At 36.8% G+C, this 15,975-nt stretch overlaps 1 protein-coding gene across 4 annotated transcripts in view; it reads left to right on the top strand.

The window, feature by feature from the left end:
- The window catches only part of gapvd1 (GTPase activating protein and VPS9 domains 1), a 63,698-nt gene that overhangs the window by 25,778 nt on the left and 21,945 nt on the right, over nt 1-15,975 (top strand). For 2 of the 4 annotated variants that reach the window (XM_035536127.1, XM_035536126.1), the window contains exons 8-11: nt 9,503-9,657; nt 11,785-11,914; nt 12,181-12,306; nt 12,573-12,746. In XM_035536127.1, coding sequence (XP_035392020.1) covers nt 9,503-9,657; nt 11,785-11,914; nt 12,181-12,306; nt 12,573-12,746 — 585 coding nt within the window. Of the gene's footprint in view, nt 1-286; nt 368-2,934; nt 2,974-9,502; nt 9,658-11,784; nt 11,915-12,180; nt 12,307-12,572; nt 12,747-15,975 lie in introns of all 4 variants that reach the window. The other 2 variants (XM_035536125.1, XM_035536123.1) reach the window with 2 other exon arrangements.

Below are 15,975 nucleotides of genomic sequence, written 5' to 3'. Positions count from 1 at the left end.
TCAGTGGAATTACACATTGCAGTGGCATTTATTGTTGGCATTTGTGTCTCCCCAGTATAATTTTTTTTTAAGACATTTAGTTAGAAGTGAAGAAATTTTAGAAGTTTTAGATGCGAGTCAGTTACTAAGTTTATGCTCCCTTATATTGTTTACATTCCTAGTCAGATGCCCTCATCTGCAAATCTGACACATGGTATTTCTCTTTTTCACCTAACAACCCTTATGACCCCTCTTTTCTCCCTAATTTTTTCCCTCTTTGTTCCTCTGTGCTGCAAATGACCATCAGGACAACAGTTAGCTGCTATAACGTGTTGGGATTCCCCTGCCACAGCTCTCTCTGCTCATATTCCTTTAGTAACCCCATTTGGTGGGTAGTGATGTTGCTCAGCTGTGGGTGAACTAGCACAGAGTTCAGACCCTGTATGCCTGGTTCCATATCCCACACTGCATTAAGTTGTGAATGTGCTAGCCAGCCTTCATCATGCCAGTACATTTTGTGTCGTCACTTTACTGTTGCTTCTAGCTGTTTGGCCTAGATTTTATTCTCTGAAAGTGTGCTAATGGAGTGGTGATTCCGCAAGAAACACCTTTGCAAGAAACCTGATATTTATTGATTATTATACAAATAAGCGAAGGTTTAAAATTTCTTTACTATTGGATGCCCATAAGAATTGAAATTTGGTTTCTTTGTCAAGGTTGCATGTTTTGGTACTTTTTCTCTTTTATTCCGTCTGCTTCTGATGGACCTGTAGGATGTACCCATGCAAATGTTTCTAACGCTTATTGAGAGGTAGTACATTTATAGGGGTGTAACGGTACGTGTATTCATCCTCAACTGGACAGATGTTACCATTTGGTAAATGCAGTCATATGGAGAATATGTGGTAGATTATGTGTGAAGATTCAAGAATGTAAGGTGGAATCAAATATCACATGCACAAATTCCCCCTGAAAGCTTAAGCTGTAAGCCATTAGCTAGTTATCAAGATGCTAAACTAAGCTCATTGGCAGTGGCATACTTTGTGAATACAAATAACAAACAGAAGCTAGAAGCCCGCTTGCTTCTTTCTGATTACCTAGGTAGGAAAATTGTGATTCCCATTGAACCACAACAGTGAGTGGTGGACAAGGATGATGTGTCTGCATTGTACAGTCATGGCCAAGATTTTTGAGACCGACATAAATTTTGTTTTTCACAAAGTTTACTGCCTCAGTTTAAGATCCTTTTGTCAGATGTTTATATGGTATAGTGAAATACAGTTATAAGCCTTTAACGTGTTTTTTTTTTTTTTTTTAACTTTTTATTGACATGTATCCAGTTTAAGGAAAGACTTAATATTTACAATGTTGACCCTTCTTTTTCTGCAATTTGCCTCATCATGCTGGATATCAGCTTCTGTGCAAAATCTTGCCTGATGGCAACCCATTATTGTCCAATCCTTGCTTGGAGTTGATCGTAGTTTCTGTGTTTGTTTGTCCACCCTCTTTTTGAGGACTGACCACAGGTTTTCAATGGCATTTAGATCTAGGGAGTTTCCTAGGCATGGACCCAAAATTACAATGCTTTGTTCACCGAGCCACTTAGTTATCACATTTGCCTTGTGACATGGAGCTCCGTCATGCTGAACAGTCTAAAGAGGGCTTCATCAGAGAAAATAACTTTACCGCAGTCTAATCCCTATACTTCCTGCAGAATGTCAGTCCGTCCTTGGATGTTTTTCTTGGAGAAAAGTGGCTTCTTTGCTGCCCTTCTCGACACCAAGCCATCCTCCAAAAGCCTTTGCCTCACTGTGCGTGCAGATGCACACACACCTGCCTTCTGCCATTCCTAAGCAAGCTCTGCAGTGGTGGTGACCCGATCCCGTAGTTTTAGGAGACGGTCCTGGCACTTGCTTGACTTTTTTGAGTGCCCTGAAGCCTGCTTAACTGCAATTGAACCTCTCTCCTTGAAGTTCTTGATGATTCGATAAATGGTTGATTTAGGTGCTATCTTATAAGCAACAATGTCCTTGCCTGTGAAGCCCTTTTGATGCAATGCAATGAGGACTGCACTTGTTACCTTGGTTAACAGAAGAAAGCTTCAGGCACCACCACCCTTTTGAAGCAACCAGTTTGCTCTTCTAATCAGTATGACAGTGTGATATCAGCTGCCTTGTCCTTGTTAACACTCTCCTGAGCTAACGAGAAGATCACTGAAATGATGTTAGCAGGCTATTTTGTGGCACGGCTGAAATACAGTGGCTGGAATGCAGTAATTTTTGTGATTAGGTTAATTTTCATGTCCAGGAATGACCTTGCAATTAATTGCAATTCATCTGATCACTCTTCACAATGCAAATTGCCACCATAAAAACTGAAGCTGCAAACTTTTTGAAAACCAAAATTTGTTCTAGTCTCAAAACCTTTGGCCATGACTGTATATGAATATGCTAATGCATATTCAGTGGCATTGCCATTTAAATTTTACATTCACGTGTTTGGCACTTATCCAGCGCAATTTACGATTTCAGTCTATAGAGGTAGACGAATTTAGTATTGGAAGTCTTGCCCAAGGATTCTTATTGGTTTGTTGGTATAGTACTACCCACCACACTATACCAACCAACAAATCATCAGAGCTAGGCCAAAAAAACAGGAATACAACTGCTTATCCTTGCTGCTTTTCAGCAACATTTAGCTGTGAAAGCAGACAGAGCTAAAAATGCTACCAAAGCAATTGGCATTTATATTTCATCAGGTTGTGCTTAAACATGTTGAAATAATATATAACCTAAGTGGAACAAATTAAAATGATTTCTTTTGTACTTTAACAACATAAGAGGTGCTCTTTCGATTTTGTAGCTGATTGTGACCTTTTGTTTTTTCAGCCCTACATACACTCTCACCCTGGTCATTTTTTTATGTTCACTGTTAACATTTTACTTTTTACTGTAGGCTGTACCAACTATCTTAGAGAGGACTACATGACACTAGGTAAAGCAAACTGTAACTTGCACCACTGTCAAAAAATGAAAAGAAACCTAGCCTTATGCTTTGGGGGATTGGGGGGGGGGGGGGGGTTGCTTTTTTTCCTTTTGTACCTAACTCTTACTGAATCATGATGTCCAAACTCTGCAACGTCTGTGCATCGTTACACCCCTATACATTTATTTAGAGAATAAGTTATATTCTTTAAATCATTTGCTTACATTTGGTGCTTGTGAAAAATACAGTGCATGTTTCCACCAGACAGCTAAATTTAAAGTATGTGTTTTGCCAGAAAATGAATGGGTTGTTTATCACAATTGACTATACATATAGTCAATTGTACATACATGACAACCTAGTAAATGGCCCTGAGTGTGTGTTCATTTTTAAATGGATCTGGGATCGTCATTCTCTTGTTTTAATAGTACATATATAACTGAGACCTACCTAATAATAATTCTTTTCACAGATGAACACACTCTGACTCATTCATTTGGTGGCACTTTTTGTTGCCAATGTAATATTTTCAACATGACATCATCTGTATATACATTCATTACCTATTCCTATGCTTTGCATTGTTAATACAAAAGTTCAGAACCAAAAGGTTACATTTATCGATTGAGAAATAAAATATAATTTTCTATAACTTATTTGAAGTCTGTATTTAAAAAACAAAACAAAACAAGAATGCAGCTGTGAATTTATTATATTTTGACATTTATGAATGCTTTTGATACCAACCACAAGTAAAGTTTTCTACACTTTTAATCTGACATGATGATAAAGGTCAATGCATAAGGATCTTATATACAAGACATGAGCATGCTCACACGGACTACCCACCAAGAGTATTGTTACATATGTAGTTTAGTATTCTTATTTCAAAACTTAGATTTTTGTAGGCAGTGTTTGGTAGATTGCTTCTAAAAATTATTGATGATGCAATACCAAATTCACAGTCCTAAATCAAATTGGTAGCATATTCTGTCAAAATACATGAAAATAATTATTATCTTTAGAGTACATTTCAAATGTATTTTAAAATGGCTATATGTGAAATGGCTATCCTGTTTATTCATTAGTAATCCACCTGTAGCACTGTTCCTTGGTTTTACTATTTTTTAATTTGTGTTGCATAATTCATCTGGAGAGTGAAGCTTTTGCATAGAGTGGTCAAGCTTTTGAAGCCGTTTATTCGACCTGGCCAGATGGGCTGTAATACTTTTTCATTTAAAAGCTGTCCTACATTACTACTGCATTTTTCTCAATGACTTAAATATGTACTTGATTCATGAGGGTTGAGGTGCACCTTACACAAACTTGTCTTCTTCTCTGGTGTAGTAGTCAAGGGAAAAAGTTCCAGTGCGATAAAACAGAACGCTTGTAGAAAACAATAAATGTTTATACTGTAGTCTGAATTTTAAATATTTATTTTTGTTCAATTACAAATCTGTACACACAGTGAAAAATGCAAAAGCTCATTCAATGATTAAGTGCAAATGTTTACATCAGAATTTGGACTTTCCTTTTTGCAAACAGCAATACATCATGTGACACCATATATGTAGTTCCCTAGAATGGTGTATATAATCAGTGAGCTATGCCTTGATTGAGCAGCCATAAAGCCAATTATCAACAGGTCACTACACTTTTGCACATTTTTCACTTGCTGTCAGCTCTGCAATGAAACAATTAGAAATATTTAAAATCCAGACTCCAGTCTGAACTTTGTTGTTTTACTATGTGCGAGTCCTTAATTATTTACTTGCTATAGCTAACAGAAGAGATTAAAAGTTTGCCTAGCTATAACGTGCTTGATTGTTTCTAGGTAGCTTATTGCTACCAATCAGCAAGATTTTAGTTATTTGAAACCTGAACACTGTAGCTAATTTTACTGATATTGAATTGGTTCTTAGTAAACTACCAGTACATGAGAGGAAATTGTTGAAATCCTCATTTTTTTTTCTAATTTTGTACATCATTATTTTGCCTTTACATTATTCATGTAACATCTCGAGAGTACATGCTGTCTAGCCTCAGTAATTACATAGCTAGTAGCTTAATAAAATAGCAAAGAGGAACCTTTTGAGTCTTTATTGCTTAGTTTTCTAGCAATAGTGTTCAAACAATTAATGTACTTGTTTGTCAAGCGTATCATGTGCTTTGACCTGGGTCGAGGGCACCAATTTATTCAATTTCAACACATTAAAAAGGTGTATTTGGAGATATTTAAAGGGACCCAAAAATGTACTGTAAAATATTACAAATTGTTTGATAATAAACTACAGTGTTATATTATTCAGCTAATTTTAAATTTGAAAAACCTACTGCTCAAAAATCAGTCTAATTAGCTCATCAGCCCTAGCTGAGAATGAACTTGCTATGGTCCCAATATGCCATTGAGCATGCCTGATTAATAGCCCAATTGTGTCAGACTTGTGGCCTGCTACACAGTTCAAGCAGAGCTGAGAATAATGGTGCATCAGCATAATACTGCCGTACATGTGCGGACCAACCAATGACGATGCGATACAATTTCTGAAGTTCAGGTATCAGATAAGTCTCATTCATCAACACTAATGGAATCGTAGGTTTTTTTCAATAAGGATGTAAACAGAATTAATTGGCTTAAATGCAGATTTCTGGCTCTATGAACAAATTAAATCAGCATAGACCTCATTGCAAAATAACTATGCCTAGCATTAATTATATTTGACGTTGACTGTAGTCAGTCAGATCTAACAACTGTTTTGATGCAAATCAGGACAAATCCACACATCTTATAGAATCAAGTTGATTCTAAATGTCACAGGGTTGCCCTGATTTTGTGCTGAACTGTCATCTATAAAATAAAATTGCAATTATATACAAGATATAATTACAGATGTCAGATATCCTGTGCCAAACCATTAGAGTTTCACATGGGCCCAGCACACTCACTTCACAGTAGTCACCACAACCTTGCAAGAACTTCATAGATAGGCATGTCTATTTGTTGGTGTTTTAGCTTAATTAAGATCACAACACCTCTAGAAGGCACAAGAGTGAGGTCTGACATCCCAGTCCCACCCCCTCCAAGCTCACTTTTAAACCACCCACATACAAAAACCTCTTTATACCCACACTGGACTCCAGTGACACTGTTAATGCATGCTCAGTGCCACCAGTCCAATATGGCCCATTACACTAACAGCACCGGCTGCATTCAACTCCTTATATTTATCTAGTGCATTGGCCCTGCACAGTCTATCACTTCCTAAACCATAAAATTCATATTTGCCTCCTGAGCAACTAAGGCCATACCCAGCCTCACTAATACTGTTAATGCATACTCAGTGCTGCCAGTACTGTCTGGATCTACTATTCTGGACACGTCGATTACATGACACAACTGTCCACTCACCCTACCAGTCCTCCATGTACTTGAGACACTTAACTTCTCAGCCATTCCATCTTTATAATACATTTCTCCAACTATCTTGTGCTCTCCTCATTTACAGCAACTGACTAGCACGTTCAGATAATTCCTTTAGTTTTCCCCTAGTTTACAGCTTCTCAAACCAAATTCCACAAGCAAGGATGTGGCAGACTTGGCTACAAATCCCATTTCCCCTTTCTCTACTGGTCTTACATATGCATGCCACCCATGGTCTCTCACCTTAGCCACCGGTTATGTGTATTTCAGCTTCTTCCTTTCCAAAGGGTTCATCCACTGCATCCTCAAATGGAATTAACTCTATAAAATAAACAAAATAAACTATCCACTTACTTTGAGTACAACACCATATCCAGCCTCAGCGTAGTTAACACACACGTAAATCACTTCAAGAAAAAATTTAACATGACTAATATCCATTGCACACAACTGTCATCATTCTCCATTTTTCTAAATTTTGTCAACAAATTCATTGTCATTGTTTTCCTTGCAAAGCTACTGTTGTGTGTTTTTTACTTTTCCTGTTTAAGAATAAAACTAATAATCATTTGCTTTCTCTCTGGTAATGTGGCCTTCTTAAAAGCTTTCTCTGTATCATCTAACCCAAGTCCTGCTCTTTTGCATTGCACCTGCCCTACCACATCTCTATGCTCCAATGCACTATTAGCTAACTTGCAGATTCCACTTTCTTCCTGCTTTGGTGACTGGTGCAGCTTCTTCTATCACCCTGTCCTTAGACTCTAAGTCAACTTGTGACTTACCTTGGCACATTTAAAATTCCTCAACTAAATTCATCAGTGGTAGCTTCAACACCCAATTTCCCATATCATGCCGCATTACTTGACAGCATGGCAGCCCTAGCCAGTTCCTTCCAGCTTTACTGAAAATCTTCTATAGCCTGTCTACTTCGGTGACCACAAACCATCAGTGGACTAATACAAACGAGCAAACTAAACTGTAGGCAGCACAGTTTCAATTCACCTGGTAGAGAAGAACAATCTCAAAGACGTAAATTATACATTTGGCAGAGGATTTTTATCACTAGATAAATCACTAGTTTTCATTTACTAGCTATGTTTCTCAGCCTCAGAGGTGGTGATAAAGGAGGAATACATCTGAGTGACTACTGATTACTGAGAAAAAAGTTTGTGGAACGTAAGTAGCACCAATCTTAAAGAAGAGGAGAAATTCTGGTTAAATAAATTTGCCTTTTAGTGTACTTTGGAGCATTGTGTGTTTAGACCAATATTAGTGTATTTAAAAAACAGATTTAGGTTCCATTGATCTGTAAAGATTATTCAACAGTATGTTCTCACATTTGATACGTTCTAGATGGCACCCTGCCATAATTCCTTAAATTATTAAATAATTAAAGACTTGCTACAACTTAACTCCTTGGTTATTCCAATGAGTGAGCCACATAGAGCTTAGAGAGGAGAGTTCTTCTTTTTAGCATTTTTAGGAAATGTTAATTTAGAATTAAAAATGTATCTTGATTAAACTATTAAAGAAGTATGGAAGTATTAAGTCTTGTAACTCCTAATGAGGGGATTGCCACATGCCCACTACTAACACCATCAATTACAGCTACTTCTGTTAACTATAAATATTATTTCAGACAGAAAAAAGTAAAATAGTAACTTTCAAGCTTTGAGTAACTGACTGAGCAATTCTAACACCCCATTTTTTAAATACGTTTTTAAAAGGTTTTTAATCATCATCAGTCAAGATGAAGAAATTGGAGCATTTATTACTGAATTAAGTTTGTGTACTGCTATGAAAAATGGCCATCACAAAGTTACTGGAAGTATAATACGCAGGGAGAAGGGTGTCCAAATTTATTTGTTAGGCATGGCAATCTGTTGCTAATAAAAAGCTTGAAAATGTTAAGATTTATGTTAAGTGATCTTATTAGTAAAATAGTAGTTTGATCTCTCCTTAAATAAAATAGAAAATCACAATATAAACATAAATAAAAATTGTAAAAAGAAATAAGATATTAAAGAAAATTTGTAAATTACCTATATATTAACACAACTAAAACCATTAGAAAGTCATATTTTAAAACCCTAGGAGAAACAAGTTAGCTAAGCTTTAGAGTACTTTTTACCATTTTCCATCTTACCAGTGCACCGTAGCTAAAAGCAGTTTTACCTAATTCAGTATAAACTTGAGTAACCCTGACTGCAATAAGATTGTTTGAGTGGGTTTAATAGAGTGCATTTTTCGCAGTGAAGACAAAGGTAATATGCTCTTGTTTCCCTCTTCATAGTTAGTGAGGACCATTCCACTCTCTCATATAAAATGCAATGGTGACTGCTTTAAGGGTATCCATAAAATCTCAAAGCAGAGTGATAAGACTGGTTCATTTTGTATCTTGATGTGGATTATGGCTTTTATTTTACTCAACTGTATTTATAAAACACTACCTGCTGTTGGCTACAGAAGCATTCATATATTTTTGTTTGTGACCTAATTGCATATGCTCTCCATTAAATAAATGTTTGTGTTTTTCAACTTAATCTCTGTCTACCACATCTGTAGCACATGGTCAAATATCACAGATTATAAATGTGTTGCCTTTCTCTGTACTTATAAAAGAATGGAACAATCTGTTGACTTGTACAATTATCATGGAAACCTAAAGGCAGTCATTGATCTGTTTCTTAAAACACTCATAAGCCTACATTGCTTGTATGGGTTTATCTATTAATTTGTAAGTACAGGGGAACTTAAAATTGTCTTTGGTAAACAAATGCTATAGAAGCAGTTGATGTAGATTAGGTTGGAAAATACAGAAGTTTAAATGTTTTGTGAATTCTAAACTATACTAATATGCTATACTGTCAGCTATACTAATATGTAGCTCAATATATCTGTTTGAAAAATTTTGTGAATGTTGCTTTACTTGCAACAGTAGTATTAGTATTATTAGTTATGCAATTGTATTAACATCCAAGCAAGCTTGCACTGGCTGTTTGTATTTTGTGAATTTTCACTTTGCTAAATTAAATGCAGTGTTATGTATGCTAATGTCCCAGCTGTAGTCATCACTTTCTCATAAAAGTGAACTCATGTGCTCCTTACCCCCTGCAGGATCACGTAGCCGTTCCCGCTCCAATATTGCTCAGGACAGCGAGCCTGAAGCTAGCTCCCAGGACTCCCAACAGGAGGTCACACCTGAGGAGGTGCTCGTGATCTCTTTAGGAACTTCCCCACAGACTGTGCCTGGAATGATGTCAGAGAATGAGGTAACAATGATGTCTGTCTCTCTTTTCATTTCACTTTGCATGCACAGCTGATGGAGAGCCTCTGCCTGAAACATCCTGTTTCTTTGGAAGCCTTGCATTCCCCCTCCTTTCAGCTGACATTTTGAACTGAATAATATTGCAATTAAAATTCTATAAAAATCAGACTGCTAGACTTGTATTTAGACATTTCTTAAAAAAAAAACCCCAGTGCACTGGGTCAATCTTTTCAAAATGTAACATCTTTGTTGAAGGTTTTTAATCATAACATACAGAGGCTTCTTGATAACCTTTGGGCCCTTTCTGTCCACTGGGCCCAAGGGCCCCACATGTCCTTGGACCCGCAATCAATAGTTGCGGCTTTGTGGATATATATGTATGGGTCAGTGCATATTTTTTCATATAGGGAAATGTGTTGCCTTTTGAAATTCACTGTTATGAATGTTAAATAGGCCATTCACATGAAATGTCTAGATTTATTCAGTTGGGTTTTTTTTGGGGGGGGATCAGCAAGATGAATCTTTGATCCCCTTATTCAACACAATATAAGAGCAGTCAGTCAATTTTCTATAGTTGTTATTTTAATTCTAAGGACCACAGGACCACTTCTTTTTAGCTATTATTTGGCTGAAGGTGCAAAATGACTAAAAACAGCTATACACCTTAAATCTCATTTTCTCATCTTTTCATTCTACCATTTAAGGTGACACAGAAAATATGAATAAAAAGCCAACTTCAGCTTCATGAATGACACCATATGTTTATTTTAAATGGTAAGAAACAGAAATCCAAACTGCATTTGAGATGGCCAACCTTTTCTGATGAGTCAAATGCAAGCACTTCTGTGCATAGCTGTTTTTAGCTGTTTTGCTAAGTGCTGTTGTTGCTACAGACTAGCTTCTCTCTTTTTTACTGCTTCAAAGATTTTGGAAGGCATTGTAAATGCTTCTGAATGGTCTGTAAAATGTAATATTATAAATCATTGAATTGAATTTTAGGTGTACCAACCTTTTTGATAGATTGAACCATGTTTGTTTTCTTACCTATAGTTTAATCTTGTGTGTGCTAGAATGTTACATTTTCATATTAAATTCTGACTGGGAATGCTGCATTTGGACTCATCTACAGCAGGTTGTGTTATCTGAACTTGTCACCCTAGTCACCCTTCTTGGGTTTTCATGACTTTGGTATATACCACTCTTTATGGTCACTTGAGCAGTTATCTTCAACTTATAGTGTTGTCCTCTAGTGTTCCACTAAGTTCTGGATGAAAGCACTTTGGTCTTATTGACTTTCCACAGGGCTAGGCATTTAAGTATCCATGTGTGTGGCATTGTCTCTCATGCGTTCTTATAGCTGATCCAGGCAATACTTAAGTTGGTCTATCTGGTTTTGGAATCCTTTTGCACAGCTTCTGAATAGTGCTAAGGACAAATAGGCTACTGGTATAAATGTATAAGTCACAAACCATAGATGGACAAGGGGTGTGGGGGTGTGTGTTTGTATTTGTATTTGTGCAGATACAAACATCCATTTTAATTTTATGCACACAACTTAAAATAAGGTTGTAATGTTAGATTTTTCCCACATTTTTGCCAGTTTCACAAAACAGTTCCCTTTGTTAATTCCAAATCAGACTTTAAGTACCAACACTAAAATTGGCAATGCCTGCTTTAGCTCTACACTCACTGGCCACTATACTTGCTACAACTGTATCATAGGTTAATTAGACAGGTGAACAATTACAGACTACAGTCATGTAGTACTTTTTGTTCACAATCTTCCTTGTTTATGTTTATGGCCACAGGACCACTTTTGTTGAGTTGTTATTTGGCTGACAGAGCATTCTTAGAAGCCATTCTGATTTAGTGGTATTGTGGTAGTGTATTTTATTCTGATGTGAATGTCAGCATTCTTGATGGGTTTGTTAAACATTTTAATGTTGGACATGCAAGTCAGCAGTGAACCTTTGGTCAGAAATTTACCACTGTTGAGTTTGACGATGATTAACACAAATTGTGCTTAGCAAAAAGAGGGTCTATAGACTTTATACACCAGCAAGGTGTTTCCTATTCATGCTATTATTTTAATTTTGAAACATAGTTAATTTTATGCTGCTTTCTGTTGCAGGTGTTGAACTTGCAGCTGTCAGATGGAGCTCAAGGAGATGCTCCAGCTGATGAGACCAAACTGCATGGGAAACCTGACAAAACCTTGCGCTTCTCTCTCTGTAGCGACAATCTGGAAGGCATCTCTGAGGGTGTGTTCCAAAAATGATCAGCAGAGGGCTCTCTCTCTCTTACTCTTAACGAATCATTCTCACACACGTGTAGAGAAACCCAAATTATAAGGAATGTTTTATTTATTAATTTAAGTAATTATTCATTTATTTATTCAGTCTGAAAAACAATTCATAATAAAGTTGCATCTAACTTTACATTGGATGCTTGTAATTTATGTAAGTAAAATTGTTGGATGCTCCGGCAGTAGGGTGCAACTATTGGAGAAATGTTCTTGTCTGTTCAGGGCCCTCTAACCGCTCCAACTCTGTCTCATCTCTGGACTTGGAAGGGGAATCTGTGTCTGAGTTAGGTCCAGGACCATCCAGCAGCAATGGTGTTGAGGCTCTGCAGCTATTGGAACATGAACAAGGTGTGTGTGTGTGTGTGTGTGTGTGTGTGTGTGTGTGTGTGTGTGTGATGGGCCTTAATTTTGTGTAATTCTCTTTTACTTTAAACACAAGCAGGTCTGTGGCAGATGAACAAACCATTATAGATCATAATATAAATCATGACACAGGCTATTGTTTTGTCATGGCAGTCTTCTTTGGTCTTTTTTTATCCTAAACTGCATTTCAAATCAAGTTTTAATAACTACTGACACATCACCATTACATTTTTGCATGATTATCTCTTTAGCTACCACGCAGGATAATCTGGATGATAAACTCCGCAAGTTTGAGATTCGGGACATGATGGGCCTGACAGATGATCGGGATATTTCAGAAACAGTTAGTGAGACATGGAGCACTGATGTCATCGGCAGTGACTTTGACCCCAATATTGATGAAGACAGGCTTCAGGAGATAGCAGGTTAGGCTCAGTTTACCTTCTTGTCAATTTTTTTCCTTGAAGATCCATTCTTTGGGGAGCAGAACAAATAGGGAAAAAAAACAAAACTGATTATAAATCTTGTAATTCGGGGGTTAGGAGGGGATACAAAATAAAGGAAATAAATGGCAGTACATTAACCAGGTTTACTAAGCAGTATGGAAAAGTATGACATTTTATTGCCATAATTTCCAGGGTCTGGAAGTATGAAAAAAATAAAAGAATGTATAGAAAAATATTTTTTGTGGTTTGGTGTTGCTGTGACAAAAGTTAAATGTATAGATAAAATGTGCTAATCGCTATTCAACCGTAAATTCATATTTGGTGTAACACTTTAAATGAATGGTACTATTATTGTGGCTGAAGGTTTGGAAGCTGCAAATGAGCAAAAGATGTTCACTCTTAGGTATGTAGTTACATAGGCCAAAAAAAACCTGATTTGGGAACTTCCATCCTGTAATGTGAACATACTGTTATCATTGAACAGACTACTTCCATTGTGTAGCTATTTTAATGCCATATTTTAGTTCTAGTCTGCTGTGAATTTAATTGGGGTGGAGATTACAGTGATTTAAATCATTAATTGTTGCATGCTTTTTCTATGATGAGAATATATTCTTGGAGGTCTTGTAAAAACATTAAATAAGAGATTTTTGTTTTGCATTTTACTATGCTATCATACTTTGTTCTGTCATTACTCTACTCCATCATTTTGCTTTTGCTTTTTTTAATACCTCTGTGATTTTCTCTTATTCCTCATCTTCTCTTTTTTGCCTCTTCCCCACAACCTGCTTCTGTCTTTTTTTTCTCTCTTTGACATTCACACAGTCCCTGCAGTCTTATTGACCTTGCTTCCTTCTCATTTGCATCCTCCATTTTTCATGCCTCAGAATATGGTGTTGGGGGACTTTTCCATCATTAAGTGAATTTACAGCGATTTCCTTATGTGTTTTCTCTGAGGGATTGGGTTATGAGATACACATTAAATATCCATTAATACCTCATTATCCCACTGATAAGATTACCATGATAATGAGGCAGAAATTCTAATTGTTGCACTACTGCGATTGCCACTCATTTAATCATGCACCTGAAAGACGAGCAGCCCAGCTCCTGCCTTACTCACTGTAAACACGGCCAGCGGGGGAAAGCTCTCCTGCTACTCCACAAAACCTACCCACACCCACCCCCACCTCCCAACCTTCCCATGCCACACACACAATCTCTCTCTCTCGCTCTCTCTCTGTGTATGTGTGCAAAGACCTGCCGAGAGGTACTGGAGCACTCATGATTTCTGCCTCCATAAGGCCATCATGCATGTTAGCTACTTCACAACCCTTCCCACGCCACATGCCGCTTTTATTCTTTTGCCTTGTTAGGCTCTGGCACCCAATGTGAAGATGGTGGAAAGAAACCTGTGTGTGTGTGTGTGTGTTTGTGTTTGTAACACTGGTTGAGAGGGTAATGAGGTTATGAGTAATGCAGTGTTCACTCTGCACCTCAAAGTCATGACCTAGGTGTGTGTGTGTGTGTGTGTGTGTGTGTGTGTGTGTGTGTGTGTTTGCGCGTGCATGCTTGTACGTGTACGTGTACGTGCTTACATGAGGCAGGAGGCACCGTTAAACTTTGACCGGTTTGGAACATTTGTAATTTTGATTCCATACAGTAACTAGAGATGGTCATCACTCGAGCTGACGACAGATTGCAGTGAGCATGCAGGAATGACAGCAACAAAACATTCACAAATGAGAAAACATACATACTTGTAAGGGATGTACAGTATCTCCATGCCAAAATATAGGGATCTTGAAGATAATACATCTGATCATTTATTGTTTTTCACTGTGATGAAAATAAAATTTGTACTTGCATAAACTAATATGACTAATTATTTAAATTATACACATTTCGTAAAACCTACTGTCTAATTCACATTTGTAACAAAATTTTTACATACAAAAAAAATTAAATCAGTTGTATTTAGCTAATAATTGGGAGCTGTATTTTAGTGGGTTGATGTTCATAGTCAAAATCCAGTTGTGAGAAATTGAACAAATCTTTATGTGCTCAGAGTGAGGAAAATGCCACATTGCACTTGAGTTTGTGACAAGAACAGGTCCAAGGAAGCAGCAGTGCAAGTATGGTTTTAAGACAGAGTTGGTTCAAAACAAATGTTGCAACACCAACTAAAATTCATATTGTGGTATTTTCTATTATCTACTATTTTCTACTATGTGTCAGTCACATTTATTTAGGTCCAACACATTAAAAATGGCAATAAATGTATGTGCACCCTACTAACGATGCATCACAAGACAATACAAAAAAGGAATAAAATAGATTGCATAGAGAGCTGCATGGGAATGGGGATAGTGGTAACTTTAATACATGGGTACTTGGACAAAACAAAAAATATTCTGGGAATGAGGAAAGCCTTGCAGTATTCCCACAGGAATGGTAGCTAATAAAATGTCTGTTAACACCATGGTGTGAGCACAGTCTTCCACATTTGTTCAATCCAAACGTGTACTACGATGAGGTTTGTTTTTGTTTTTTTCGGATGAAGTAGTGTCCTAAATTTACAGTCTTAAACGTTACTGTTGTAATGACATTTACGGCAGGAGAATGTGTTGTAGCGGAGTGCACAAGTTTCTAAATGGCAAAAAAAACTCCTGTCTGGGTGCACCCATTGTTGGTTGCATTTAAATTAATTAAAATGATTTATGGATTTGTTTGATCTCATTTGGAAAAAAGTGATAGCCCTAATAACTCACACCTCCGTTTATCGTGAAATTGGACTTATAGAGGGGCAACATTTATACAGAACACATTTAAATGTGCATTTCAGTATCATGAACAAAGAATCAAGAACAAAAAAGAGTAATATTACTATTTTGCGTGACACATGTCTTATATCCTCACCCATATTTATTATTTTTATGTTTAGAAACAATGTTTGATTTATTTGATTAAGGGAAACTGCTGTACTTTTGTTATATTTTATGTTGCTATTTTGCTTATCCTTTGGTTTAAATTTTGATGGAAAAAAATAGACATTGGAACCTTTTCTGTTCTGTACCAGCAGGAACAAATATGTCTTTTTGAATTATGTATTTATCTTTATTGGCTTTATTATTAGGAAGCATATGCCTAAAACAGTCTCAAGCTATTTTTAAAAGCTTATGGTGAAATAAAATCCATTGTGCAACCC

Source organism: Electrophorus electricus, chromosome 18 (assembly GCF_013358815.1).
Source record: "Electrophorus electricus isolate fEleEle1 chromosome 18, fEleEle1.pri, whole genome shotgun sequence".
Taxonomy (NCBI): Eukaryota; Metazoa; Chordata; class Actinopteri; order Gymnotiformes; family Gymnotidae; genus Electrophorus; species Electrophorus electricus.
Note: the sequence above shows the minus strand (reverse complement) of the source record. Positions and strands in the feature narration are given on the sequence as shown.